The sequence below is a fragment of the Myotis yumanensis genome, unplaced genomic scaffold, assembly GCF_028538775.1.
Source record: "Myotis yumanensis isolate MYYU_CA2020_CCGP unplaced genomic scaffold, mMyoYum1.0.hap1 SCAF_19, whole genome shotgun sequence".
NCBI classification, from domain to species: Eukaryota; Metazoa; Chordata; class Mammalia; order Chiroptera; family Vespertilionidae; genus Myotis; species Myotis yumanensis.
In genome coordinates, this window is record NW_027223770.1 from 28,050,187 (window position 1) to 28,077,354 (window position 27,168).

Sequence of the window (27,168 nt, forward strand, 5' to 3'; positions counted from 1 at the left end):
AATAAACATACAAAACAAAACAAAAAATTTAAAAACTTTTTAAAAGTTAAAAAAAAAAGATAGTTGAAACATTTTCAGTTTCTGTCCAGAGAAGCATTTGCGGGTCCTTAGCAGGAGAGGCCGCAGCCCACGTCCGTGTCGCTGTGTGTTACTTTGCAGCCGGCACCGTTCTGTCTGTTCTACATTAAAGTGGCCGTCGCCTGGTCTGCGGGTCGGTGTCCTGTTCTTACTGAAGTCAGCACTGGGTGCGCTTTTCAAACTGCTGGAGGGTCCGCGCGGGGCCCACACAGAGGCCACGCTTTTGGTTTAAGTCGATTTGACTGAGGGACGATTCCCGTGCGGGGTAGTGCGAGGCGTGTGGACACACTTACACGCTCCCGTCTCACACCAGGAAGACGTGGGGTCCCCTTACCGCCCCCGGCAACGCTGTCGTTTCCAGGACACGGTCGTGCACACGCATTAAATTATCCCCGAGTTGTCTGCTTCTGATGGTAAATCACACATTTTTATTTTTTATGTTTTAAATATATTTCTTTATTGATTTGGGAGAGGGGGAGAGAGAGAGAAACATCAATGATGAGAATCATTGATCGGCTTCCTGCACACCCCCTACTGGGGATCAAGCCTGCAGCCGGGGCACGTGCCCTTGACCAGAATCGAGCCCGGGACCCTTTGGTCCTCAGGCCGACGCGCTCTCCACTGAGCAACACTGGCCAGGGCCCCAAACACTTTTACTGGGTCACGTGTGCACTCTGCCTGCTGGGTCGTAGGAGACGCGGATGTTGTCTCCCACGTTTGCCGAGTGTCCCCGGCATGTGGGCCCGAGCGTGGCCTGCGTGCGGGACACGTGGGGCTCTTCTGGGAAACATTCCAGGAGAGGGAGGGGAGTGAGCCCCATGCGCACGGCCCCGCCCCAAAGCACACAGGAGGCGGGAGGCGGGCATCGTGGAAAATGACAGTTTATTCTAGAAAAGATCCGACACTGACCGCACACACACCCACACGCCGCTCCCGATGCGCTCGCACACGCAGTGCGTGACCACGGAACATGCTCACAACCTCCCACAGGTTACAAAAAGGCGGTCTGAACACGTGTATAAAGAGTAAAAACAGTTACAAGTGGACGAGGGTACAAAAAAGCAGCCAGCGGAGACACCGCCGGCAACGGGCCAGTCTGTGCTCAATGCCAAGGGAGGGTTGTGTGGGTCACGTGGAGCAGACTGACCTGGGGCTGGGCCGTGGCCTGTGTGTGCCGTGGCCGCGTGTGTGGCCGTGGCCGCGTGTGTGTGGCCGCGTGTGTGCTGCTGTGTCTGTCTGGCACGAGAGGGACAGACCCACCGAGTGACACTGAGGGTGCCGGGCCTGCTCCAAGGTGTGCGTGAGGACACGTGTGGTGTGGTGTGGTCTGGGCGTGGCCGCAAGCCTGCCCGTGTGGGGAGAGCACGAGGCGCACACACAGGAGCACAGCGAGTTTATTGGACGGTACAAACCATTGTGCAGAGTAAGGCAGAACATGGAGGCGCTCGGGGCTCGGACCAGAGTGAAGGGGGAGGGGGTGAGCGTGGGGGGTGGGGCGGGGACAAGTGCACAGAGACCGTCCGAGGGCGAGCAGCCGGCCTGGCCCTGTGCCGGGCCTCCCGTCAGGCCGGGGGCCGCAACCGAGCCTGAGGCCCGGGAGGCCGGCGCTGCCCTCCCAGGTGCTGGGGGGGGACGTGGGGGGCAGAGAGGCCCTGCTGTGTGTGTGGAGGGGGGGAGGGCGAGCGCGAGTCTCGGGAGCCCCGCCGGGAACGAAGCCGCGTCGGAGGTGGTCCCAGTCACTTGACGGCGCCCAGCTTCTGCAGCAGCCTCTTGCCTTTGAAAAGCAGCCCCTTCTTCTTCCTCGAGGACACGCCCCGGCCTCTGCCGGGACCACCTGTACCCACAGACGGCGCAGGAGACCCCGCGTGGAGACGGGCTGTGGGGGACGGCGCCCTCCTGGCCGGGCCTGCCCCCTCAGGAGGCACCTGGTAGGTACAGTGACAGTTTACTGAGCGTGTCAGCGCCGCCCGCCAGCCCGGCCACACGCAGCCCGGCCGCCCTCAGCCCGGCCCGCCCGCCCGCCCGCGAAGGAAGGAGGGACGGTGGGTGTTTTCTTCTTTCAAGTGGGGGCGCCAGGAGCAGCCCGCCCAGCGCCTCGGGGACACGGGCGGGGTGCCCCTCACGCGGGCAGGACGGGGCTGGGGGTCACTTCCTGGTACGTGAGGACCCGATCGAGGGGCGGGGGCTGTAACCCTGGTGAGTGCCCATCTCAAAGCGGACGCACTCAGTGCGAGTCTCGTCTGTGAAAGCGACGGCCCCTGGTCGGCCGAGCGCCCGGGCAGGAAGGTTGGGGATGGCACACCGATTGAAAGAAAAACAAAACTAAAATGAACCTTAATTGCAATCAAAGGAAGCTTCCCGGCCTCCGTGGGCACGGCCTCCGTGGGCGCTGCGCGGCCTGCACGGCACTGGGGTCTTGGTGGGACCTTGTCCGTCGTGAGCACAAGGTCAAGTGCTGAGCTCACGGGCACTGTGGCCCCGCCTGACGGGACCTGGGCCATCCCCCAATCCTGACCTCTGACCTCTGACCTCCGGGGAGCGTGCAGGATTCAGCAGCCACGGCCAGCCACGGGGCTCCAGCTTGCTTGGATTTAGAATCAAGGTCTAACTCTAATGGAAACTCGGCAAGCACCCACGGTCACTGAAGATACCGCGGCCCCGTCTGGGCGTCCACCTCGGAGCCGCGTGTCTCGGAGCGGGTATTGCATTGGCAGCCCCCCGGCGCCTCTCCCCCGAGTCGGTGCTTCGAGGAGAAGCCCGGCTGCACCAGATGGAGGTGGGGGCTGGAGGAGACGCCGCGGGCAGTGGAACTCGACTCGGGGCCGGCCTGCCCACTGCCCAGCTGCCTGAGCTCCAGCTGCACTTTTACTAGGAAATCTGCCGGGCCCTGGCCGGTGTTGCTCAGTGGATAGAACATCAGCCTGGGGACTGGAGTCCCGGGTTCGATTCGCAGGCAGGGCACAGGCCTGGGTTGCGGGCTCGATCCCCAGTAGGGGGTGTGCAGGAGGCAGCCGAGCCATGATTCTCATCATTGATGTTTCTCTCCCTTTTCCCTTCCTCTCTGAAGTCAATAAAAATATGTTTTTGAAAATTTACATAAGGAACCTGCCGTAAACACGTTGGCGAGGTTGTGCTTTTCCGAGAGTGGCTGACAATGCAACACGCAGCCGCGGGGGAGACGCGGGGGAGACACGGGCTCGCGGGAAACATGCCCCCTGCTGGCCTCCGCGGGAACCGCGGGGGATGGTCGCACGGCTCAGGCCGCCACGCCTTCGGCTGCTTTACAACCGAGGCCCGTGGTCGTCAGGGGACATATTTCTTTCTCAGCCCCGTGACCCCGGCGTCCACCGCGGAGCCCGCTGGGCGGCTCGGGGCGTCTAGGTATCTTCAGCTGCTCACTTACGTGAAGGCTACTTTGCCTGATTAAGGTGTGAAATGCACACTCTTCTTCTGTTCCCAAGCAGATGAGCGAAGGAATAAGAATAGATGATGTAAAAACAGAACGAGCACCCGCAGCGATGACGCAAAACAAAATGAGGCGCGACACGTGGATGTCCTCGTCCCTCCAGGAGCCGCGGGCGCCTGCTCTCTGGGGGGACCGCGGCCTGAGCCTCGGGACGGGCCAGCCCCTCGCCCTCGCCCTCGCCCTCGCCCTCGCCCTCTCCACGCCGGGTGTGCGTCTGTCACGCGGGGGGCCCCCTTGTGAGCAGAGGCAGCGGTCGGGATGGAAAATGTCCCTTTTGGTGAAATAGACGTCAGGGCCAGAGGTCAGCAGGCTCAGGACGCCCCCGTGGGAGGGGAGGGCGAGGACACGCTCGGGGCGGGTGCTTCCGGCCCTCGAGGCGGAGACCACACGCGAGAGCGCGGGTGGCGGGGCAGGGGCGCCGGACACACGGGGCGGCTGCTTACCCGTCTGGCCTTGGAGCGCGAGGGCGTGTCCTGTGGGCGGTGGGCCGGGGCGTCCGAGAGGTAGACCTCCACGTCGTCAGGCACTTCTTCCAGGAAGTTGGACGGCACCAGGCCCTTCTGCCCGTTGAGCTCCCCCTGGGACAGGCGAGGCGCAGACCCCTTACTCCCCTCCCTCCTCCCCCCCTCCCCCCAAAGGAGCCGCCACCCCTCGCCCGGCGCTGAGGCCCAGTGGTTGAGCCTCGACCTAGGAACCAGGAGTCAGGGTTCCATTCCCGGTCAGGGCACAGGCCCGGGTTGTGGGCTTGATCCCCAGTAGGGGGCGTGCAGGAGGCAGCGGATCCATGATTCACTCTCATCATTGATATTTCTCTCTCTCTCTCTCTCTCCCACTTCCTCTCTCTAAATATATATATATATTTTTAAAAAAATAAATAAATAAAGGAGCAGCCTTAGGGCAGGGAGGGCCTCCTCCTGGTCTGGGGCAGCCGCCGTGGGAACCCGCCGGGGCCCAGCCCGTCCACCCCTGGTTCCCTCCCCAGGGAGCGAGCGGACAGCACAGGCCGACGCGCCCGCCGACCGCGTGTCTCGCTGCTTCACTCACGTAGTAGAAGCCGTCCTCGTCGATGTCCCCAAGGACACAGATGATATCCCCGGTGCAGAAGGTGAGCTCGGCCTGGGGGGGAGGGCGCGGTGAGGGCGGGTCCCGTGCAAAGTCCTTTTCTCAAAGAACCTCTTCACGGTTTCTTTCATTGTCTCATTTTCCTACGATTTGGGAACTAACCGACGCCTTCAGGCCAAGGAGGAAGAAAGACAGAGAGCCCACCAGGGCCTCTGTGCTCGGCCTCTTAGAAAGAGTGACCACGGCAACGCAGGCCACCCCCAGGGAAGCACCGGGCTCCCAGATCCCAGCCAGAATCCAGCGCTGGCCACGGCCTCACACCCGCCAGATCCTTAACGTTAGCACCTGGGCGTGGGGCACTGCTCCCCGCAGCCCGCAGCGCCTGGGCCTTTACGTAAATGCTCTCCCGCTGCGTCTGAGAGACTGTCCTCAATTATTAATGAAACGTCTATTTCCTCGGCCACGGGGAGGGAGGGGGGAGGGAGAGGGGGATGCTGGGGGTAGGGGGGGGCTCCAGGCTGGGGACAGGCCAACCAGCCTGGTGGGTGGAGGTGCCAGAAAATGCACTTTTCTTTCTAAATACCCGGCCGGCATGGCTCAGTGGTGAGCGCTGACCTATGAACCAGGAGGTCACAGTTCGATTCCCGGTCAGGGCCCAGGCCTGGGCTGCCGGCTCGAGCCCCAGTAGGAGGCGGGCAGGAGGCAGCCGATCAATGATTCTCTCTCGTCATTGATGTTTCTCTCTCTCCCTCTCCCTTCTTCTCTGAAATCAATAAAAATATGTTTGAACAAACAAACAAACATGAAAATGGGGCGAGGCCGCCAGGCATCGTAAGTCAAACCTGCTCAGGGCTCTGCGCACGGGGCCCTCACGCTGGTCCCTCGTCAGCAGGAACGGCCGTGCAGGCCCTGGGCAGAGCTCCAGCCGCTCCCGCCGTGGACTTGGGGCCTGCCCGCCTCGCCCGTCCTCTGCCCTCTCCTCGGGGGACACTACGGGCACCCCCACTGGGTGCTGCTGCGCCCTGAGCTGCAGGGAGGGGCCGCCCGGGCTGCTGGGGCCGCTCCCTGGAGGGTCCGGGTCCTGCGCGGTGCCCGGGACGCCGGCGGGAAGGGCGGGGGCGGGGGGGGGGGGGGGGGGCAGCGGGCACCTCGACGTCGATGTTGGGCGAGCTCTCTCTGGGGTCGTAGTCGTACAAGGCCACCATCCTGCGCGTGGACACCGCCTGCTGCCGGCCACCTCGCCTGCTCCTCTCTGCTGACGGGGAGAAGGAAGCCATCAGGATCCTGCCCAAGCGTGGGCCGTCCTGGTCACCACGGCAACGGGCCGGACGCCGCCCCCACCAGGCCCAGGCTCACAGCCCCGGACAGCCGCGGCCCCGGGCCAGTCGCCGGGCTTCCTAGGTTTTGTTTTAACTTAGAACAAGCGAGCGCCTTTGTGAAACCTGGGGCTGATTCCTCAAAACCAAACACATGCAGCCCAGGCAGCGAGGCCTATGAACCGGGAGGTCAGGGTTCCGTTCAGGTCAAGGGCACAGGCCCGGGTCGCGGGCTCCGTCCCCAGTTGGGGGGGTGGGGGGGGAGGGTGTGCAGGAGGCAGCGGGTCCATGACTCTCATCATTGGTGTTTCTATGTCTCCCTCTCCCTCTCCCTTCCTCTCTGACATCCATAGAAATATATTTAAAGCGCACGCACATGCGCACACACACGCGCACACACACGCGCACACACGTGCACACACAGGTGCACACACGCACACACAGGCACACGCACACGCGCGCACACACGCGCACACACAGGTGCACACACACGTGCACACACAGGCACACGCACACGCGCACACACACGTGCACACACAGGCACACGCGCGCACACACGTGCACACACGCGCACACACGTGCACACACAGGTGCACACACGCACACACAGGCACGCGCTGCGCGCGCACACGTGCACACACAGGCACACACATGTGCACACGAGCACACACGCACACACACACGCACACACACACGCTTTACAGAGGGAACGACAACGCTCCGCGTGGCTGGTTCCCGGGGAGGCGGCCCGCGGCGCCGGGGAAGGACAGGTCCCGGCGGGCGCTCACCCGTCCTCTCCACCGGCGTGCTGAGCGGCAGGAAGCCCTGTCGCAGGAGCTGCTCCATCATCTCCTCGTCCTCGGCCTGGATCTCGGACACCATGTTGCAGGGGATGAGGCCGGACCGGGCGCACGTCTCCCCGCGGTAGAAGCCGTCCGCGTCCTTGTCGCCGTAGACCTGGGGCCGGGGAAGAAGCCGAGGTCTTGTGAGTGGCTGGCTCAGAGTTACGTCACCCTCTTACAGTGCGGTGATTGGCTGGCGCAGAGTTACGTCACCGCCTACAGTGCGGTGAGTGGCTGGCTCAGAGTTACGTCACCCTTACAGTGCGGTGATTGGCTGGCGCAGAGTTACATCACCGCCTACAGTGCGGTGATTGGCTGGCGCAGAGTTACGTCACCACCTACAGTGCGGTGATTGGCTGGCTCAGAGTTACGTCACCGCCTACAGTGAGGTGAGTGGCTGGTGCAGTTACATCACCCGCTTACAGTGCGGTGATTGGCTGGCTCAGAGTTACGTCACCGCCTACAGTGCGGTGATTGGCTGGCTCAGAGTTACGTCACCGCCTACAGTGAGGTGAGTGGCTGGCGCAGAAGGCCTCGGTCAAATACAGTAAAAAACGGGTTACACCCTGTGCCTTGGACGCCGCCCTCTGGGGGGAGCGCCCGGAGGACCAGCTGGACTCGGGGGCCAGCGAGGGCGTGGAGTCCGGCCGTGGGACGGGGCGTGACGGGACCACGGGACCCTCCAGTGGCACCAGCGTCCTGCCCGGGCCTCGCTGTCCGCAGGACCCTGTCCCCCCACTTTCCCGCCCCCGCCCCTGCCCGCGGGCTCGCTCCGCCCCCTGATGGCCGGGGGTGATGGCGGGGACGCGGGGGTGATGGTGGGATGATGATGGGGGTGCTGTCGGGGGCGATGATGGGGGACGCGGGCGGGGGGGGGGGTGACGGTGGGATGATGATGGGGGTGCTGTCGGGGGCGATGATGGGGGACGCGGGCGGGGGGGGGTGGCGGTGGGATGATGATGGGGGTGCTGTCGGGGACGATGATGGGGGACGCGGGCGGGGGGGGTGACGGTGGGATGATGATGGGGGTGCTGTCGGGGGCGATGATGGGGGACGCGGGCGGGGGGGGGGGGTGGCGGTGGGGGCGCGGCCGCGGCACCTTGATGATCTGTCCCTCCTTGAAGGGCAGCTCCTCCTCGGCGGCGTCGGGGTTCGGGGACATGCTCAGCGGGTCGTAGTCGAACAGGGCCACGAAGATGCGCGCCGGCGGCTCCTCGGCGCCGGGGTCGGTCTCGGACTCCCCGTAGAAGTCGGGGGACAGCCGGCCCCGGTCGCCGTAGTCATCTGGGGGCGGGCGGCACGGGAAGAGCTGTCACCCGCGGCCGGACCGACCCGCTCCTCCGTCTCTAGTCACGTTCCCGGCCCACGTGGCTCAGGGGCTGAGCGGCGCCCTGTGACCCCGGAGGTCCGGTTCGATTCCCGGTCAGGGCACAGCCCGGGTGGTGGGCCCCATCCCCGGTGGGGGGCGCACAGGAGGTAGCCGATCTCTCATCATTGATCTTTCTCTCTCTCTCCCTTCCTCTCTGAGATCAATAAATATATATTAGTTAATTTATTTATTCATTCATTAGCGATCTTTTTAGGGCACCTGGGTCAGCAGACGTTCAGGGATCTCCCGTCTGGGAGGACACAAACCCTGAACAGCGGCCTCGTCCATCTCTTACACGGATTTCGGGGGTTTTGTTTTGTCCTGTTTTGTTTTGGGGGTTGTTCACGGTGATTGACAGGCGCTCCTATTTTCTCTCACTTCCTACGTGATCTAAACCGCGTCCCCCCCGTTTCGCTGGCCGCTGAGCACTGCTCGCTTTTGTCTTCGGAAAATGAAACAGGCTCTTCCCGTGCGAGAATCCTTACAAATGCGTCTGGTTTGTCTTGTGCTGATTCTGCCTTCTCTTTGCCACAACTGAGGTTCTTTGTGTCCAGATGAAAATGCTATTCCCGGTCATTTTTAACTTTTTTTATTGTTTTTAAATATATATATTTTTTATTGACTTCAGAGAGAGGAAGGGAGAGGGAGAGAAGCATCCATGATGAGAGAGAATCATGGACGCGCTGCCTCCTGCACGTCCCCCACCGGGGATCGAGCCCCCAGCCTGGGCCTGTGCCCGGACCGGGAACCAAACCGCCCAATCAGGTTTTTAGATGTTTAGGCTGAGGGCTAAGCCGCCACGCGCCCTGTGGTTGGAAGGACAACGGGTCAAGCAGGCCCACTCACCGATGGCCGGGGCCGCTGGCCGGGACCTGTGCGGGCCGGCGCCTCCGTGGGGAACCTTCCGGCCCGCGTGCTCGGCCCTGTCCGCCCGTCCTGCAGACGCTGGGTTTCCTAAAATCTGAAGACAGAACAGCAGAGCCGTGAGTCCCGCCGGCCCGGCGACGTGAGAATGGAGTCAGCCAAATCAACCCCGCGTGGAAGCAGAAGCTGTAAAGGCAACTAAACGTAGCTTTTAACTGAAAGGTTAGCTGAATGGCCCGGGGCCTGGCCGCTCGCCCGGGCACCCCGACTTCCACAGCGGAGTTGCTTTTCGACACTGGGGGCCGGGGAGGGGGATGGAAAGAATTCTGGGGGGAGGGGACATCTTTGTGTTGCTGCTCCTGCTCCAGCTGCAGAAGCCAGATACATATCTATGTTTTAATATGTCTGTATTGATGTCAGAGAGGAAGGGAGAGGGAGAGGGAAATATCAATGGAGAGAGAGAGTCATGGACCGGCTGCCTCCTGCACACCCCCCACTGGGGATGGAGCCCCCAACCCGGGCCTGTGCCCTGCCGGGAATCGAACCCTGACCTCCTGGTTCACAGGTCGATGCTCAGCCCCTGAGCCCCGCCGGCCGGGCTCCAAGGCTGATGTGTTGCCCCGAGGTGAGGACGGCTTCAATACGACTGACTCACTGGACTCATCGCCCTGCGGCCCCTTCGACCAGGAACAGCCCTGACCGTTAGGGCCGCCTCCAGGGATCGCAAACGGGGGACGACGCCGCATGGCCACGGGTCCCCCCGGGACAGGGAAACCTCACGGCACCGCCCTGGCCCTGCTCTGAAGACGGGGTCACCCCCGGGCTGCCCCGCCCCCAGTGACACGCACCCCAGGTTAGCTCTGCGTCCGAGGGTCCGGGCAGGCCTCCGGCCCCCGGGGAGGTGCCCGAGTGGGGAAGTTCTGAGGCCCAGGGAAGGAGCAGGGATGAGACAGGTTGGCCTGGGCCGGACACAGGTGGGTCCGGTGAAGTGTGGGGCAGAGCCCCCTAGTGGACAGATCGCACACTGCACCGGCCCGGAGCCCAGATGGCACACTGCGCCTGGCCCACCTGCATGTTCACTGGCAAGTCGGGCGCGACAGGAGCAAATGCTGGGAAAAGGGACCGACTCGGGGAGGAGCGAAGCTCCTGACAACCACTCACACGCCTGGAGGACTAGGCGGGGGGAGGGAGGGGCGGTGTCTAGAGCTGACGATGGAAAATTCATTCTGAAAACCGGGTGCAGGGGAATTAAACGCCTTTGGAACCATAGGCACCAGTGGGTCCCTCTGTTCTTTTCCGGTGACGGGTGAAGGCATCAAACAAACAAACAAAGATCCACAAACCACCCCAAGAAGAAACCTTTCAGTCCTATCGGGGGCCACAACCGGTCCCCGTGCTCATTTGGGAAAAGCACGTTGTCAAACGCGTGGGGGGCGAGCGTTCAGCTAACCCTTAATTAAAATTTAGATTCAGTTGTCCTTTAACCAAAGCAGCCAGAATCGTCGCTGATTGGGGGGTGGGGTGGGGGGCGGGGAGGATCTTATCCGAAAGCAACGTAAAGAACCCGTCAGCAGGCCTACGATTGGGAAGCGATGAGGAGCAGGAACCGAAGCCGCATGGACATCAGGGCATCAGCCGGGTCCGGAGGCACCAACAGAAAGAGGGAGGATGGAGGGTGCGGACGGATTGGTCTGGCAAGCGGGGGCGGGCTCGCGACACACACCACGGGGGGGCCGTCTGCCGCGCGGGGAGCCGCCTGCGGGTGCTGGGCGGTCGCCCTACTGGGGGGCGTTTTTATGCTTTTCTTCCAGACGCTGGGCCCCGCGGGCTGGTCCCAGCCCGACTTCCTGGGGGCCGGCCGCTCCGGGCTCGGGCGGGGGTCGTCGCTCCTGACGACGGGGCTGGGGTCCTGCTCCCCAAAGTCCTCCTCGACGCTGGTCTGCCGGGTCAGCGTCCGCCGCCGGGCCAGCAGGGGCCGGAGGGTCCGACAGGGACAGGGCCCGGGGCCCGGGCTGCCCGTGGCGGCCACGCTCCTGACGCTCAGTCGCGGGTCCTCTTCTTCGCTCCCACAGTCCAGGCCGCTGTCTGGGCTCCTGGTGGCCCAGCGGCCGCCCCGGCCGCCCCTGTCTTCGGGAAGGAAGTCCTCGGCGTGGGGGCCCCTGGGCTTCGCGGAGACCCGGGAGCCCTGGGGGGCTTGGCGGCCCCGGCAGGGCCTGGCGCGCCTGGGCTCCCAGGCCCTGGCCGGGCACCCTACGCCCTGTCTGTGCAGGAACTCACAGGGCTCCGTGTCCTCCTCCGCTACTTCGGGGATACTGAACAGCCTCGCACTGTGTGGGGCCTGCGGGGGGCCCTCGGGCGGCTCCGGGAACGCCCCGTCCGAGGTCCTATGCCTAGAGCACTCCTAAGGGGGCATGCGGGACCCACGGTGGGAGCGGACGTGAGGTGGGCGAGGGAGGGAAAGAAAACAGACAGCATTAGTCTCGGGGCCACGAGGGGGGGAGCATGCTGGAGGGGGGCATGCTCGGCCGGGCTCTGAAATGAGGTGCAGTGGGCGGAGGATGGAGCCAGGCGGGAGCAGCAGGGGGCAGGCCATGCACTAAACCAGCAGGGTAGGTCGGGGGGGGGGGGGGCGCACAGAGGCAGGGCACTGCCACGGCCAAGCTGCTGGGTGCTGGGAACCGCATGCCCAGAGCACTGGGAGACCTGGGCCCCGCGGCCCGCTGGCTGCGCCCACAGCCTCAGGGCAGCGGCCACTGGGCGCCGAGTGACTGAGCCGTCACAGCAGCCCCTGCCGCTCTCGTTCTCTCCCCAGCACTGAGCTGACCTCCTTCTTTCCTGTCCTCCCGGCTACAAGTCAGCGTGAAGCCGGGACCTGGTCGCTCGGTGCCCTGGCCTTGCTCCCACCCCTCAGTGTATGCGAAGGCCTGGGGGTCTCCAGACGCTCCCCAGGGCCTGGACCCTTCCAGCCGGAAGCAGGCTCCCCTGCGGCTCCCCAGCCCCTGCACCGGCCCCCAACCCTGGCTTGGGGTTCCCAGGTCAGACTGAGACGGTCCTGACCCTGGAAATGTGAGGACGCTGTGGACAAACTACAGGGACCTGCAGCTGTCGGCCGATCCACTTCCTGCCACATGTTTGGCCCACTTCCTGCCACGTCCTTGGCCCACTTCCTGCCACGTCCCTGGCCCACTTCCTGCCATGTCCCTGGCCCACTTCCTGCCATGTCCTTGGCCCACTTCCTGCCAGCTGTGATGTCCACTCAGCTGTTCCCAAGGGGCTGGGGGCTGTGCTCGCAGCCACAGGGTTTTGTAACGACCTTGCTGCCCCCTGGGCCTCCTCCCTGGGTGAGAAGGTGGCCCTTCTTTCCTTCCCTCCGCAGATGGGGGTTCCCTCCCAGGAGCTTCCTCCCCGACAAGGAGAAGCACCGTGGACGTAGGAAACGGAGGCCGCTGCCCCTGGTCCAGCTGTGAGCATGGGCGTCCTGGGGAGATGAGGCTGGACCGCCCCCCCCCCCCCCAGGCCTTCCTCCATCACAGGCTCCTGACTCCGGCTGGACGGGCCTGTGGGAGCCAGCGGGGCAGGTGCGAGGGGCCAGCGCCAGGGGTGGGAGCGGCCACCGTGGGGGTCTGCACAGGGACCCGCGCGGTGGGGGGGCGGCCTTTGCAGAGCATCCGTCAGCCTCTGTGCAGGGTGGCCCTGAGCTGGCCGCCGGGTGGTGCCGCCTTCTGCCCACCATTCAAAACGCGGGCCCCGAGTTCCCGGAGGAAGACCACGCGGGCCCCTTATCCGCCACGGAGTCTCCTCCCCAAAGCCTTTCCGTCCGGAACACCCACAGGGTCCTGCCCGCTGTCCCACCTTGTGTCTCTCGGCGGGGGGGGGGGGGGGGGGGGGGGGGCTAGGACAGTGATGGCGAACCTAGGACACCTCTGACACGCGAACTCCTTTTTTTGGTTGATTTTTCTTTGTTAAATGGCATTAAAATATATGAAATAAATATCAAAAACATAAGTCTTTGTTTTACTGTGGTTGCAAATATCAAAAAATTTCTATATGTGACACGGCACCAGAGTTAAGTTAGGGTTTTTCAAAATGCTGACACGCCGAGCTCAAAAGGTTCGCCATCACTGGGCTAGGAGCAGGCGTCCCCTGTGGCCTGGCCCGTGGCCTGGCATGCAGAGGGGACCCACCCATGAACCCAGGCTGCCCAGGGGCGTGAATACGTGCTCGAGGCAGAGCCGCCGGCAGCGGGGTGGCCACGCCCCCAACAAGGACAGGGACACACGCGGGCCCGTCTCCTGGGCTTCGTCTCCATGACGGCGACCTCCCCTCAGACCCGCTGACAGCCACGCCGAGCACGGGGTCCCTGGTGGGGGTCTGAGGAGGGTCGTGTGTGGCCCCACTGTCCCCAAGGACAGCCATCCCTCCTGGCCCTTCGCACCCTCCCGCCCTCCCGCAGGGCCCAGCGGGTGCCAGGACCTTCCCACAATCCCCAGCCGGCCCTGGCCCTCGGGCTGCTGGTTCTCTGGGGGTGAGCGCTCAGGGCCAGGGTGGAGGGTGGGCCTCCATTGTTCCCCCGCTGCCCCCCCAATCCCTGCTGCTGAGCTGGGTGCCCCCGGAGGCTGCCAAAGGGCCGTGCCCAAGCCCCCCACCCGACGTGTTGGCCACGAGTTCAGACCCAGAGGCAGGGCGGGATCCCGGGTGCAAAGTCCATGGCGAGGAAGAAGCCAGTCCCCAAGGGTGGGCTCCCGGGGGTAGCAGGGCGAGGCGGGGGCAGGACGGGGGCCGGCCGCACTGACCTTGAGGGCGCCGTGGGACGTGCCGCTGGGCCGCCGCCGGCCCCCCTCCAGCTGCATCTCCGAGCACAGCTCCTCCTCATCCTCCTCCATGATGTCCGACAGGTCCGAGCCCCGGCTGCTCTCCGTGTGGTACTCGTCTCCATGGCAACAGTGCGGCTGGGGCAGGAAGGGGTCGGTGAGCACCCTCTCTGGGCCCGGAGCTCCCTCCTCGCCGTCTCACGTCGGGCGTGAGGCGTGGCGGCCTCGGCGGCCGTAAGCCCGGGAGCTGGGCGGCCAGAGGTTGGCCCGGACGGGACAGGCACCCAGACCGTGGGCTCGGGCACAGGAAATGGAGGGTGGAGGGAGGTGGGAGGGCTGTCTACGGCCTCTTCCAGGCGTTTCAGATTTAAATAGCAGCCCGTGGTCTGAAACACGCAGAGCCGGCCGGCGTGGCTCAGGGGCTGAGCGTCGACCTAGGAACCGGGAGGTCAGGGTTCGATCCCGCTCAGGGCACAGGCCCGGGTTGTGGGCTCCATCCCCAGTGTGGGGCGTGCAGGAGGCAGCCGGTCCGTGGTTCTCCCTCATTGCGTTGGTGGTATAGTGGTGAGCATAGCTGCCTTCCATGGTTCTCTCTCATTATGGATGTTTCTCTCTCCCTCTCCCCTCCTCTCTGACATCAGTGAAAACACATTTTAAATAAATTAATTAAATTAAACACACACACACACACACACACACACACACAGCTGGTCTGGGAGGGATCGGGACCATCTGAGGACACTCCCATCAGATGACGCCTGGCAGAACCTGAGACCAACCGGCCCTGGGGACCTGCTGTGGGCGCTGCCCCGGCCGCCCGCACCCTGGTCGGCCGAGTGGCTCTGGGTTAGGGAGGTTGGGGTTGGCACAACGGTTGAAAGAAAAAACTAAAACGAACCTTCACTGCAGTCAATGAGGCTGACAGGCCCACATGTGCAAGGCCCACGTGTGCAAGGCCCACGTGTGCAAAGCCTCTGTGTGCAAGGCCTCCGTGTGCAAGGCCTCCGTGTGTAAGGCCTCCGTGTGCAAGGCCTCTGTGTGCAAGGCCTCCGTGTGTAAGGCCTCCGTGTGCAAGGCCTCTGTGTGTAAGGCCTCCGTGTGCAAGGCCTCCGTGTGTAAGGCCTCCGTGTGCAAGGCCTCTGTGTGTAAGGCCTCCGTGTGCAAGGCCTCTGTGTGTAAGGCCTCCGTGTGCAAGACCCATGTGTGCAAGGCCCACATGTGCAAGGCCTCCACGTGCAAGGCTCTGTGTGCAAGGCCCACGTGTGCAAAGCCTCTGTATGGAAGGCTCCGTGTGCAAGGCCCACGTGTGCAAAGCCTCTGTATGGAAGGCTCCGTGTGCAAGGTCCCTGTGTGCAAAGCCTCTGTATGCAAGGCTCCCTGTGCAAGGCCCACGTGTGCAAAGCCTCTGTGTGCAAGGCCTCCGTGTGTAAGGCCTCCGTGTGCAAGGCTCCGTGACTGGAGGTTATTTCTGAGTCTCCCGTGATGCTGAGCACATAGCAGATGCCCGGCCAACGTCTGCCCAGTTCCCGAGAGTGAACCAACCAGTGGCGGGTTTTGCCCCAGTTGAGCCTGGGGGGGGAGGGGGGGGGGTTCGCATACAGACTTTGGAACTGTCCCCAAATGAGGTCCCAAAGGCCCAGCACAGTTCAGTCCGCACTCCCCGCACCCACGAAGGTTGCTGTCTCGTGGGCTGGCACCTCCCATCTTTCGGGGGGGTGGGGGGAGTCCTCACTCCAGAGGCTCCTGTGGTCACTGCCCAGCTGCCCGCCCAGCACTCACCGGCTTGCCCAGCTCCGAGCCCTTCAGGAAGTCGTCCACGGAGGTGCCCCTCCTCCTGACGTCGGGGGACTCGTAGCCGTCCTCCTCGTCCGAGTTGGCGTACTGCCCGCTCCGGTCCAGGAACACGCTCCTTTTCTCTAACTTGAGGCGGAGAGGGCGGGTGAGCGAGGCGCCGGGCGGGCCCGAGGGGAGGGGGCGCCCGGGCTCCCAGGGCTCCCGGGTCCCACCCTTCCCTTCGCCGCCCACACCCCTCAGAGCCGCCCGCGAGGGCCCGGGTCAGAGGCCGGCCTGGCTCCTGGGCGGGTTTTTCTTTTCTTTTCTTTTTTTAAAACATTTTTATTGACCTCAGAGGGGCCCGACGCGGCACCGGCCTTACCCTGCTGCTCTCGGCCACCCTCTGCGCGGCCGCCCGGGCCATGGCCTTGGCCACGGAGGTGGACACGGGCGCGCCCTGCGGCTGCGGGAGGATCCGGCTGGGCGAGGGCGAGCGCCGGCCGGGCAGGCCGGGCAGCTCCAGCGTGTGCCCGAGGGACGGCGCCCGGCCCTGCTCCCAGGCCTCGTCCGCTCGGAGGTGGGGACCCGGGCGGTCGTCTTTGGTTTCGGGGGCTCCGGCACTTGCTAACGGCTGCGGGGTGGGCGCTCTCGGGGGGGCGGGGGGGCACCAGGAGGTCGGGGGGGGACGGCGGCGACGGCGGAGTCCACGGACTCGCCCTGGGCCGAGAGGGTCCGCACGGTCACGCCCTTGGCATCCAGGCCGCGCAGCCGCGCCAGCTCCACGGCCACGCCGTCCGCCGTGGGGGCCGCGACCTCGGCCACCTGCACAGAGAGAGCCGCTGACGGGCCGCCCGGCCCCCACCCGCCCCCTGCACCCCGGGCACGGGCGGGTCTCGGCGAGGGGCCCCTGGGAGTCTGCGGACACCGCCCCCCCCCCCCCGCCACCGCTGGACGGAAGGCTTCCGTGTCCAGAACCAACTCAGAGACACACCGAGGGGCGCAGAGGGTCAGCATGTGACGTTCATTGTGGCCAAAGCTGGGCAGGAGGAGGGCGGGGCCGGCCTGGCCCGGGAGCAGGGACAGGGCCACCGGCTGCAGGGACCGCGCACAGAGGGAGCTGGAGGCAGCCAGACACTGCGGTCCACGGAGTGGTCAGCCCTGCTCCTCGCAGGGACCGGGGCGGAGGGAGGAGGCAGCTGCATGACCCGTGGGCCGGGAGGGGGAGGGGGAAGGAGGAGGGGGAGGGGGAGGGGGAGGGGGAGGGGGAGGGGGCTGAGGCCATCGGCTTCCCCACCTGCCCTGTGGAGTCAAGGCCCGGCCATGTGTTCGTGGGGGATTCCTAGGCCTGTCATCTATCGGGGGGCCCTAATGTTGGGGAACTCAAGGCAGGTGGACTTTTTAAAAATATATTTTTATTGGTGTCAGAGAGGAAGGGAGAGGGAGAGAGAGAAACATCCACGATGAGAGAGAGTCATGGACCGGCCGCCTCCTGCACGCCCCGCACTGGGGATGGAGCCCGTAGCCAGGGCCTGTGCCCCGACCGGGAATCAAACTAGTGACCTCCTGGTTCATGGGTCGACACTCAGCCACGGAACCACGCCGGCCGGGCAAAACAGGTGGACTTTTGATCCCGGGGGCAGGAGAACCAGGAGGGTGAGCAGTGGGAGGCGGGCCGGGGATTCTGGGAATGGGGGGGACAGAAGTTGGGGGGGGCCTCGTGCTCTGCGGCCCTGGGGTGGCCCTGGGGTGGCCCTGGGGTGGCTCTGGGGTGGCGGGTGTGTAATAAATGCTGGTGGCAGAGGAGGGAGGAAGGACGCTCAGCCGTCCCCCTCCCCGGAGCAGGTACCCACGGTCCTGGGGTGCCCCCCCCGTGACTCACCCTCTGCCCCTTTGCGTACACGCCGTAGCCCGTGACGGTGGCCCCGTTGGACAGCCCGGTGGCGCTCAGGGCGGGCGGCTTCCAGGAGACCTGGGCGATGGCTGGGGTGGCCCCCGCCTGGACGGTGACGTCCTGGGGGGCAGCCGGGGGACCTGGGGACAGACGCAGAGGCACGTGCTGGGCGGGGCTCCCCCGGGAAGGAGGCCGCTCGCTCCAGGGACCAGCCCCCGCTATCACGTAAGGAATCACAGAACGCGGTCGGCGTGTTGCCACAGCTCCGTGCGGTGACAGGGTCACAGGTGGGTCACAGGGAGCCCTGTGTTGTGCCTGAGACTCGTGTGCTGACGTCTGTCAGCTCCACTTTAATAAAAATAAACAAACATGAGCCCGGCCGGCGGGGCTCAGTGGCTGAGCGTCGACCTTCGAACCAGGAGGTCGGGGTTCGATTCCCGGTCGGGGCACAGACAGGAGCTGCAGGCTCGATCCCCAGTGTGGGGCGTGCAGGAGGCAGCCGGTCCATGACTGTCTCTCATCGGTGATGTTTCTCTCTCTCCCTCTCCCTTCCTCTCTGAGGTCCATACAAATATATTTTAAACAAACAAACTAACGAACATCATGAGAAAAAGGAGTGGCCGGGCCGGGCGGGGAGAGGGGCGTGTGAGAGGGGACGGAGGAGGGCGCCCCCCGGCCGCCCCGGCGGGAACCAGCGCTGGGTCCTCAGGCTGTGGTTGGACTGAGCTGCTGGGGGTCCCCAGGCCCCCCGTGACTCAGGCCTGGCCAATGGGCACATGACTGCGCCCTGCCTCGCCCCTCCTCCCTCCATGTGTGTGTCTGTGCACGTGTGTGCATGTGTGTGTGCATGTGTGTGTGTGTGTGTGTGTGTGTGTGTGTGTCTCCCTCACACCCCAGCCCCTCTGTGGTCCAGGAGCTCACCTGCTGGGAGCGAGGACAGAGTCATCGCCCGGAGCTCACGGGCCTGACCAGCCCCGGGGAGAGTGACGGGGTCACAGGGACCCACTCAGATGCCACCCCCTTGGGACCTGGGTCCCACTGCTGACACCCTATCTCTCTCACACACACATGCACACACATGCATGCACGCACACATATGCACACACACATGCACACACACCATGTCTCGCAGGTGACCTAGGGGCCTTCCCAGGATGCTGTGGCTGCATGCAGCTCTCCCTCTGCCCGCCCCCCCCCGCACCCTACGTCCTGCACGGGTGCCCCCCCTGCTCCCCACGGACCCCGGGGGCCGCTCACCGGCGGGCAGCGTGGAGAACTCCACAAAGGCCTCCTTCTTCTCCCTCTGCTCCAGCGGCAGCTGCCAGGGCACCTGGTGGGGGCGGGCCAGCACGCGGACCTTGTAGGCGGTGCCGGGCCTGAGGTTGAGCAGCTGGTACTGGTAGCGGGCGGCCCGCGCCACGCCCTGCTCCTGCCCGTCCAGGAACACCACGTGGCTGTAGTTGCTGTTGGTGGGCAGCCAGGAGAGCCGCGCGGAGGTGGGCGTGACGTCGTCCACCCGCAGCTGGGACGGGGCGACCACCACCTCCTTGCCCACCAGCAGCGTGCAGCGCAGCTGGTCCGAGCTGCCCCGGCCGGTCACGCACTGCACGGACACGCGGTGGGTGCGGGCGGCCACGCTCAGCTTCTCGATCAGCGCCTTGGTCCTGCCGGCCAGCGGGAGGCTCAGGCGCGGCTGCTGGTCCACCAGCACCGTGTAGCCGCCCACGGGGCCCCAGCCGGGCGGCACGGCCGGCGGCTCCCAGCCCACGATCACGCTCTTGGCCAGCTGCTTGATGAGGGTGATCTTGCGGGGGTAAGGCACGAGGTCTTCGCCGAGGTCGTCGATGCTCACGTCCAGGGTCCCCCCGCCGTCGTCGTCGGGGCCGCCCGGGGCCGGGGGAGAGGGTGGGGGCAGGTCCAGGGCATCCTCCCCGCCCGGGCCCAGGCCCAGGCCCAGGCCCAGGCCCGTCTGGTTGAGGAGGTTCTGCCCCTGCTCGGTCTCCAGCGCGCTCAGCCGGGCCTCGCTGTCCTGCACCAGGTCCACGAAGTTGGAGGGCACCAGCCCCCTCTGCCCGCCCAGGAGCTCGCCTGCTGGGAGCGAGGGCAGAGTCACCGCCCGGAGCTCAGAGCCGCAGCCTCGGGAGAGTGACCGGGCCCCAGGGATCCCCGCCGACGTCACCCCCTCGGGACCGGGTCCCACCGCCGACACCCCCCACTGCCACCCGCGGGGCGTCCCCCACCCACCAGCCCGCCTTGGACCCAGGTCCCACTGCTGACACCCCCGCAGGGTGTCCCCCACACCCACCCCCACCCACCAGCCCGCCTTGGACCCAGGTCCCACTGCCGACACCCCCACTGCCACCCGCGGGGCGTCCCCCACCGTCAGCCTGCTCTTCCCATGGCGCCTGCTGCAGCCTGAAGAGGGGGCTCCTGAACAGGCCCTACCGGAGAAGATGCCAATGGGGACCCCAGTCCTGGGCAGTGACTGAGAGGGAGGAGGGAGCCTGTGGGGACCAGAGGCTCTCAGCCCCGTGTGGCACGTGGTTGCCTGGGAAACCAGGTGAGTAGAGTAACACCCACTGTGTGTCGGGGTCAGAGGACGGACCCCGGGAACCCCGCTGGGCGCCGCAGGGGGAACGGTCACGCGGGAGGCGGGCGGGGGAGCCTGGCCAGCAGGGTCGTCTGGGGCCTGGCCTGCCCGTTCCCCAGGCCTCGCACCGGTCAGCCCCGCCGGGACCCGCCTCGCACGACCGCCGCGTGGAACAGACCTTCATAGAAGCCGTCCTCGTCCATGTCCCCGTAGACGTAGAGGTATTTCCCCGCCGTGAGCGGCAGCTCAGCCTCTGGGTTCTCATTGGGGCCGTCGAAGGGGTTGTAGCTACGGGAGAAACGAGGGAGGCTGACGGCAGCCTCGGCCTCGCGGACTCTGGGCCGCGCCCGCCCCCTCTCCGCCAGCTCGGCACTAACAGGTCAGATCCTGGCCATCGCCAGCTTCCTCCCACAGGCTTGAAACAGAGAGCGAGCCCCAGCCGGTGTGGCTCAGTGGGCAGAGACTCGGCCTGGGGACCGAAGGGCCCCGGGTTTGATTCCGGTCAAGGGCACGCACCTCGGTTGCAGGCTCCTCCCTGGCCAGGCCCTGGTCGGGGCGCGTGCAGGAGGCAACCCAGCGATGTGTGTCTCTCACATGAAAGTTTCTCTCTGTCTCTCCCTCTCTCTTCCCCTCTCTCTAAAAATCAATGGGAAAATATCCTCGGGTGAGGATTTTTTTTTCAATTGAAGCTTATATAATTTTATTAACCAATATCCCCCCAATAAACCCAATTAAAAAGTCTCTGTCTTTAGCGTACTTGCCATCAAAGATACATACTTTTTTCTCTCTCTTTATTGATTAAGGTATTATCCCCCCATTGCCCCCCAACCCCCGACTCATGCCCCCACCCCCGGTGTCTGTGTCCATTGGCTGGCTTATATGCAGGCATGCAAGTCCTTTGGTCGATCTCTCCCATTTGCCCCCACTTTCCCCTACCTTCCCTCTGAGGTTTTGAAGGTTTTTTAAAAAATAAAAAATAAATAAAATAAAAAACAACAGAAAAGTCACCCCAGTAGGAAAATACCAGGTGTACCGGTGACTAATGCGGGTTTGTTTTCAATAGATGGGGTCACACGTATGCTGATATACACGCGATGTGATATGTGTGCTGTTTTGTTCTATGAACAACAAGCTTCAAAACTTCATGTGTCAGATTTGCTGAAGGTGTTAACATCATAGATGAACATGCTTATGGGGAACATGTTCCATCTGAAGACACTTGTGAACGCTGGTTTAAACGCTTTAAAGTGAGGATTTTGGGGGGAAAGACAAAGAATGCCCAGGTCAACCGAAAAAGATGGAAGACCGACAATGACAAGCGTTATTGGGTGAAGATGCGTGTCCAACTCAGAAACAACTCGCACAAAGATTCAACGTTGCTCAGCAAACAATTTCCGACCGTTTACAAGCAACGGGAACCATTTTAAAGGAAGGAAAATGGGTGCCACATCAACTGGACGAAAGACAAATGGAAAACCGAAAAGCCATCAGTAAAATGGTGCTTCAACGGGTTGATCCAGGTCAACTATCCACATGAACTGCAAGGCCAAATCGCTTCGGAAAGAAGAGAGAGCTCTGCGTTTGGTGGGATCGGGAAGGTGTGGGGTATTAGGAGCTGCTAACACAGGTGAAACTGTTAAACTGATCGCTACCGACAACAAATAACCGGTTAATGCCTAATCCGAATTTTTAACCGGTATCCGAATTTTTAACTGGTTAATAGCTAATCTGCATACCGATTAAAAATGCGGTTTTGAAGTGTGTGATGGTGCATCATCATGAAGCACAATTGCTTTGCCGTGTGTTCTGGCCCATTGTGGCCGTGGTTCAAATTGATTATTTGTTGTCGGTAGTGATCAGTATTAACGGTTTCACCTGGTGTTAGCAGCTCATAATACCCCACACCTTCCCGATCCCACCAAACGCAGAGCAGTGTCTTCTCTCTGAAGCGATTTGGCCTTGCAGTCGATGTGGATAATTGACCTGGATCAACCCGTCGAAGCAGCATTTTACTGATGACTTTTCGGTTTTCCATCTGCCTTTTGTTCAGTTGCTGTGGCACCCATTTTCCTTCCTTTACAGGGGTCCTCAAACTACGGCCCGCGGGCCACACGCAAATACAAATATTGGATTTGTTCCCATTCTGTTTTTTTACTTCAAAATAAGATACGTGCAGTGTGCATAGGAATTTGTTCATAGTTTTTTTTAAACTATAGTCCGGCCCTCCAACGGTCTGAGGGACAGTGAACTGGCCCCCTGTTTAAAAAGTTTGAGGACCCCTGCTTTAAAACCTTTCCCATTGCTTGTAAACGGTCGGAAATTGTTTGCTGAGCAACGTTGAATCTTTGTGCGAGTTGTTTCTGAGTTGGACACGCATCTGCATCCAATAACGCTTGTCATTGTCGGTCTTCCATCTTTTTCGGTTGACCTGGACGTTCTTTGTCAAATAATCAATTTGAACCATGCTTTGACGGTTAATCCGCGTTAGTAACCGGTTGATGGTTAATCCGCATTAGTAACCGGTTGATGGTTAATCTGCGTTAGTAACCGGTTGATGGTTAATCCGCATTAGTAACCGGTTGATGGTTAACCCGCTTTAGTAACCGGTTGATGGTTAATCCACATTAGTAACCGGGTGACGGTTAACCCGCTTTAGTAACCGGTTGATGGTTAATCCACATTAGTAACCGGGTGACGGTTAACCCGCACTAGTAACCGGGTGATGGTTAATCCACATTAGTAACCGGGTGACGGTTAACCCGCTTTAGTAACCGGTTGATGGTTAATCCACATTAGTAACCGGGTGATGGTTAATCCAAATTAGTAACCGGGTGACGGTTAACCCGCTTTAGTAACCGGTTGATGGTTAACCCGCACTAGTAACCGGTTGATGGTTAATCTGCACTAGTAACTGGTTGATGGTTAACCCGCTTTAGTAACCGGGTGACGGTTAACCCGCTTTAGTAACCGGGTGATGGTTAATCCACATTAGTAACCGGGTGATGGTTAATCCAAATTAGTAACCGGGTGACGGTTAACCCGCACTAGTAACCGGGTGATGGTTAATCCACATTAGTAACCGGGTGACGGTTAACCCGCTTTAGTAACCGGTTGATGGTTAATCCACATTAGTAACCGGGTGATGGTTAATCCAAATTAGTAACCGGGTGACGGTTAACCCGCTTTAGTAACCGGTTGATGGTTAACCCGCACTAGTAACCGGTTGATGGTTAACCCGCACTAGTAACTGGTTGATGGTTAATCCACATTAGTAACCGGGTGATGGTTAACCCGCACTAGTAACCGGTTGGTGGTTAACCCGCACTAGTAACCGGGTGATGGTTAACCCGCACTAGTAACCTGTACACCTGGTAAGCATGCCACCCCTGGCAGTCGGTGGTGACAGCCGCGCCGTTAAATCGTAACAAAGGGTGATGGTTCCCTCGATCGTACCCCCGAGGAGGCCACGTTTTTATTGGTCGAAATTAACTCTCGGGGTCAAGGCCAAGCAGACGTCTTAGTCCCGACTTTAACGTCCCAGTGAGGAGCGTGGACGCGTCCAAAGTCGGGAGCCGTGAGGCCGTGGGCGTCGGCCAGGACCCCGGCCTCCTGACGCCCGCCATGCCGGTGTGGCCACACAGCCTCCCTGTCCCTCAGCCCCCGGCCGGTCCCCACCCCACCCCGCGCCCCCCGGGCCCCGCCTCACCTGTAGCGGGCCACACACAGGTGCACCTTCCCTGAGTACCTCTGCTTGGGGGGGTTGGCGTTCCGTTCATTGTCCATCTGGGGGACACAGGACACTCGGTTAGGACGCTGCGGCTTCCCGCTTCCCGCGGGGGACACACAGGAACCCTCCCACGGCCCCCGGGTCCTGCAGCCTCACGTGGGGGGTCCCCGGGAGATGCAGCCTCATGTGGGGGGTCCCCTGGCCCTGAAGCCTCATGTGGGGGGTCCCTGGGCCCTGCAGCCTCACGTGGGGGTCCCTTGGAGATGCAGCCTCACGTGGGGGGTCCCTGGGTCCTGCAGCCTCATGTGGGGGGTCCCCGGGAGATGCTGGCGCCCCTGAGGCGATGACGGAGCTGTGTGGGCTCCGGGTCCCGTGGGGGCCTCTGTAAAGCACTCCTGTGCCCCCCAAGCCTGGACGGGGGTGAGGACCTGCCCCACGTGATGTGAGGAATGGGGCGCTCATTGAGCTGGGCCCCGCGAGGGTCCTTAGAAGACACAGAGAGCCCTGGCCGGTGTGGCTCAGTGGATAGAGCGTCGGCCTGCGGACTGAAGGTCCCGGGTTCGATTCCGGTCAAGGGCACATGCCAGGGGTTGCAGGCTCGATCCCCAGTGCGGGGCGTGCAGGAGGCAGTTGAATCAATGATCCTCTCTCATCATTGATTCTCTCTCATCATATTTCTCTCTCTCTCTCCCTCTCCCTTCCTCTCTGAAATCAATAAAAATACATAGAAGAAGAAGGAGAAGAAGAAGAAGAAGAAGAAGAAGAAGAAGAAGAAGAAGACAACAAAGACAGACCATGATCTGTGCCCGCTGCTCTCAAGGTTCCGTCCAGGGAGAGACACACAGGCCCACTTGGCTCAGTGCTTAGGATGAGACACCCGGGAGGGCTGCACGGAGGAGGTGGCACAGGGCTCTTTCCTCCTAGGTCCCCCCTTCTCTGCCGTCTCAGAGTCGGCAGAGCACAAGGACTCTGCCCACGTGTTCCCTTATGGCGGCCACAACCATGGGGGGCGGGGGGCGGGGCCAGGCCCGGCATTGGCACCGGGCCGAGGGGTAGGTGTGAGCGTGAGCGTGAGCGCTCGTGGGCACCTCCCCAGGACAGGCTGCGCGCCCGCTGCCTCCCTCCTCCTCACACACGGCCCCCTCCCCAGAGCAGGACTCACATCGGACTCAAATCTGCATCTTGAGCTTCCAGATCTGGACAGGAAGGGGGGCTTGGCAGGCAGAGGCTCCGGCGAGTCCCCGGGCAGCGGGAGTGGCCGGATGTAGTCCCCGATCACAGCGCGGCTCCCGAAGGGGCCGTCCTGACCTGGCCGCGGACAGGGAGACGGCGGACAGAGATGGAGTGACAGACAGAGATGGAGTGACGGGGACACGCACAGCGCCGTCCGCAGCCGCGCCCGCTCCCCGCGGGCTTCACGAGCCCCCGGGACATGGTTCATCCCATAAGTGTCTCCTCTGCACCCGCTGTGCCCAGCGGGGCTGTGGGCATCGGGGCACAGGGCCGTGGACAGCCCAGCCCCTGCTCCCGGGACCTGGCAGCCCAGTGCTCGATGCCCCGCTGTCAGGCTCGCTGCCTCTGTCGGGACCGAGTTCAGGGTGCGGCCCGTGTCACCAGGGGCTGCCGAGTGGGGGGTTGGGGGGGTCAGCTAAAGAGAAACGCAGGCCCAGCCAGCCTGGCTCAGAGGACTGAGTGTCAACTTGCGGACTGAACAGTCCCGGGTTCGATTCCTAGTCAGGACACAGGCCCGGGCTGTGGCCTCGATCCCCAGTGGGGGGTGTGCAGGAGGCAGCCGATCCATGGTTCTCTCTCCCATGGATGTTTCTCTCTCTCTCCCTCTCCCTTCTTCTCTGAAATCAATAAAAATATATTTTAAAAAGAGAGAGAGGGAAACGCGGCTGGCAGGTCCCAGCCCCGAGTGACAGTGTGGTTGGTCCCCGCCCAGAACCTCCTGGCTCAGGCCCTGCTCTGGGCTCCCAGCCATGTGGCCCCGACAGAGCCCGGCTTCCTCGTCTGGGCAGCGGGGCTCGGGACAGCACCGAGTCACGTGTGCCGACACCGGTGCTCGCAGGTCCCGGCAGGCTGGCTGCCCGCCCTCCCAGGCCCCGCTGTGATCGGCCCACCTGGGGGTCACCGTTCCCCTCTCCACTCGGCCCCGGAAGGGGGGAGCCCCGGGCGCTCACCTGCCCCGATGGAGGGGGCGAGTCCGTTCATGAACTGCGGGAAGGGCTTGCTGCCGGGGTCCAGGGGGGCGTCCAGGGGGGCCAGGGAGCCGCCCAGCAGGTCGACGGCGCCCGCGTGCTGCCGGAACGTCTCCAGGTCCCGCGACAGGAGGCGGAACTGCTCGCTCTGGGCCCGGCACTTGTCCTCCAGCTCCCGCACCTTGCCCTGCGGGGGCACGTGAGTCGGCGGGCGGCGGGGCGGGAGCATGCGTGTGCAGGAGCGTGTGTGCGCGTGTCTGTGCCCGGGGGTGCACGCGTGTTGTGCGTGGCTGTATGTGGCCGGGGCTGCCTCCCACCTCCATCGGCTCGGCGCCCGGTAAGAGCGAGCTTCCCACGCAGCCCGGCTGCCGGCCCAGCTCCCTCCCCGGGGAACGTGGGACCCACAGGAGCCGCCACTCAGCGCCCCGAGGGCCGCTCCGGCTCTGTGTGCAGCCGGGCACTTTGGGGTTGAAATTTGGGGCTAGAGGTGGGGACAGCCCGGACGGGGGGAGAGCTCAGTCACTCGCCCACAATGCACTTTCCTACGGGGGCCCCCGCCTGGTCCTGCAGAACCTCAGAGAACACCACGCTCCCAATGGAAGGGATTCCAGCGGCCGGCGGGCTCAGGGGCTGAGGGTCGACCTGGGAACCAGGAGGTCAGGGTTCGATTCCCGGTCGGGGCACAGGCCCGGGTTGTGGGCTCGATCCCCAGTAGGGGGCCTGCAGGAGGCAGCCGGTCCATGACTCTCTCTCATCAGTGATGTTTCTCTCTCTCTCCCTCTCCCTTCCTCTCTGAAGTCAATAAAAATATTTTTAAAAACCCAAAAAACAGAAAACAGCCAGAGCCCCAAAGGTGTTTCTCCTCTGACTCCGGCGTCATGAACGGGGCCGCCTGCGCCATCGATGTCGGTCAGAGAGCCTCGCGGGCTACGCTGCCAGGAGCCCGACCGGGACCAGCGGCCAAGGCCACACACCTGGAGGTGGAGGGCGGGACCCAGGTCTCTGACCCCCCGACTCTGAGCCGGCCGCCCTCCTGGCTCCAGCCCGGCCCCCTCGTGGGCCTCCGCCTCCTGGCCCACAATCGGGTGCCGCGTGCCCGGCAGAGCTCCAGGGTACAGGGTGGGCACAGACCTCACCACCCGGGCCCGCCCTCCTCGGCGGCCTGAGCGCCCGTCGGT

At 63.3% G+C, this 27,168-nt stretch overlaps 1 protein-coding gene across 1 annotated transcript in view; it reads right to left on the minus strand.

The window, feature by feature from the left end:
* Nucleotides 1-951: 951 nt before the first annotated feature.
* The window catches only part of RIMBP2 (RIMS binding protein 2), a 54,423-nt gene continuing 28,206 nt past the window's right edge, over nucleotides 952-27,168 (minus strand). The window contains 18 exon segments of the mRNA XM_070399589.1: nucleotides 952-2,003; nucleotides 3,988-4,122; nucleotides 4,589-4,660; nucleotides 5,755-5,861; nucleotides 6,711-6,879; nucleotides 7,864-8,048; nucleotides 8,980-9,094; nucleotides 10,721-11,398; nucleotides 13,791-13,946; nucleotides 15,588-15,728; nucleotides 15,964-16,254; nucleotides 16,257-16,403; nucleotides 17,461-17,612; nucleotides 18,730-19,560; nucleotides 20,241-20,350; nucleotides 23,769-23,845; nucleotides 24,952-25,097; nucleotides 25,973-26,177. Of these exon segments, the coding sequence (XP_070255690.1) occupies nucleotides 1,815-2,003; nucleotides 3,988-4,122; nucleotides 4,589-4,660; nucleotides 5,755-5,861; nucleotides 6,711-6,879; nucleotides 7,864-8,048; nucleotides 8,980-9,094; nucleotides 10,721-11,398; nucleotides 13,791-13,946; nucleotides 15,588-15,728; nucleotides 15,964-16,254; nucleotides 16,257-16,403; nucleotides 17,461-17,612; nucleotides 18,730-19,560; nucleotides 20,241-20,350; nucleotides 23,769-23,845; nucleotides 24,952-25,097; nucleotides 25,973-26,177 (3,906 nt within the window). The 3' untranslated portion in view covers nucleotides 952-1,814.